This window comes from Lepidothrix coronata, unplaced genomic scaffold (assembly GCF_001604755.1).
Source record: "Lepidothrix coronata isolate B3197 unplaced genomic scaffold, Lepidothrix_coronata-1.0 Scaffold1521, whole genome shotgun sequence".
NCBI lineage: Eukaryota > Metazoa > Chordata > Aves > Passeriformes > Pipridae > Lepidothrix > Lepidothrix coronata.
This window is the reverse complement of record NW_016691701.1, coordinates 1-1,590: the sequence shown is the minus strand read 5'-3', so window position 1 is coordinate 1,590 and position 1,590 is coordinate 1. Positions and strand designations below refer to the sequence as shown.

The 1,590-nt window shown below is 64.8% G+C and overlaps 1 protein-coding gene across 1 annotated transcript in view; it reads left to right on the top strand.

The window, feature by feature from the left end:
- Positions 1-1,565, top strand: part of LOC108510601 (myosin-6-like) — a gene marked incomplete at both ends in the record, with an annotated part of 3,874 nt that extends 2,309 nt beyond the window's left edge. Inside the window, 6 exons of the mRNA XM_017840269.1 lie at positions 178-348; positions 483-792; positions 875-948; positions 1,073-1,160; positions 1,242-1,359; positions 1,442-1,565. Coding sequence (XP_017695758.1) covers positions 178-348; positions 483-792; positions 875-948; positions 1,073-1,160; positions 1,242-1,359; positions 1,442-1,565 — 885 coding nt within the window. The remainder of the gene's footprint in view (positions 1-177; positions 349-482; positions 793-874; positions 949-1,072; positions 1,161-1,241; positions 1,360-1,441) is intronic.
- Between the last annotated feature and the right edge of the window lie 25 nt (positions 1,566-1,590).

Sequence of the window (1,590 nt, the reverse complement as noted above, 5' to 3'; positions counted from 1 at the left end):
TTGGGGGTTGAGTTGACCCCGCTCACCCCACTGGGTCTCGGGTTCACCCCGCTGACCCCGTTGGGGGTTGAGCTGACCCCGCTCACCCCATTGGTGTCAGGTTCACCCCGCTGACCCCGCTGGGGGTCGAGTTGACCGCGCTGATCCCATCCTCTGCCCCTCCCTCCCCTCCCCCAGTTCAACAGCTTCGAGCAGCTCTGCATCAACTTCACCAACGAGAAGCTGCAGCAGTTCTTCAACCACCACATGTTCGTGCTGGAGCAGGAGGAGTACAAGAAGGAGGGGATCGAGTGGGAGTTCATCGACTTCGGCATGGACCTCCAGGCCTGCATCGACCTCATCGAGAAGGTACCACCCCCACCGGGGCCTCCGGGCGCTGATGGAGGAGGGTCCGTCCACTCGGAGCCCGTTAGTGACCCAACGAGTGACTTTTGGGTGGCCCTTGGCGTCCTCCGTGGCCAACGACATCTTCTCCTCCCCAGCCCATGGGGATCATGTCCATCCTGGAGGAGGAGTGCATGTTCCCCAAGGCCTCGGACATGACCTTCAAGGCCAAGCTCTACGACAACCACCTGGGCAAGTCGGCCAACTTTGGGAAGCCGCGCAACGTCAAGGGCAAGGCCGAGGCCCACTTCTCACTCGTCCACTACGCCGGCACCGTGGACTACAACATCCTGGGCTGGCTGGAGAAGAACAAGGACCCCCTCAACGAGACGGTCGTGGGGCTCTACCAGAAATCCGCCCTCAAGCTCTTGGCCAGCCTCTTCTCCAACTACGCCGGGGCGGACTCCGGTGGGTGATGGGTGGATGGAGAAGGCAGTTGCCTACTAGAGTTGCCTTCATTCCCGCCTCATCCCATCCGTCTTCTCCTCAGGTGGTGACGGCGGGAAGGGCAAAGGAGCCAAGAAGAAAGGTTCCTCCTTCCAGACGGTCTCAGCCCTGCACCGGGTGAGGGACTCGCGCCGTGGGGCGGAGGGGGGACAACCCCCGGCGTGGAGGATGGTCCCACCCTCCACCCCGTGGCCCCTCCTCCCCTGCTCTCCCTTCGGTCAACCTCTTCTCCCCTCCCCAGGAGAACCTCAACAAGCTGATGGCCAACCTCAAGACCACCCACCCCCACTTCGTGCGCTGCCTCGTCCCGAACGAGCGGAAGCAGCCGGGTGAGCAGAGGGCGGGAAGGGGGGTGGGAAGGGGGGTGTGGCTCGTGGTTGACCCCCCCAGCCTGTGTCCCTTCCCCCCAGGCGTGATGGACAACGCCCTGGTGATGCACCAGCTCCGCTGCAACGGGGTCCTGGAGGGGATCCGCATCTGCCGCAAGGGCTTCCCCAACCGCATCCTCTACGGGGACTTCCGCCAGCGGTGGGCAGGGGGGGTGGGGCATGGGGCGGGGGGCATAACCCTCCCGGGGCTGACTGGGGGGCCGTGTCCTCTCTGCCGCCAGGTACCGCATCCTGAACCCCGCGGCCATCCCCGAGGGGCAGTTCATCGACAGCCGCAAGGGCGCCGAGAAGCTCCTGGGCTCCATCGACATCGACCACAACCAGTACAAGTTCGGGCACACCAAGGTGAGGCCGCGGGGACTCCGTTCCC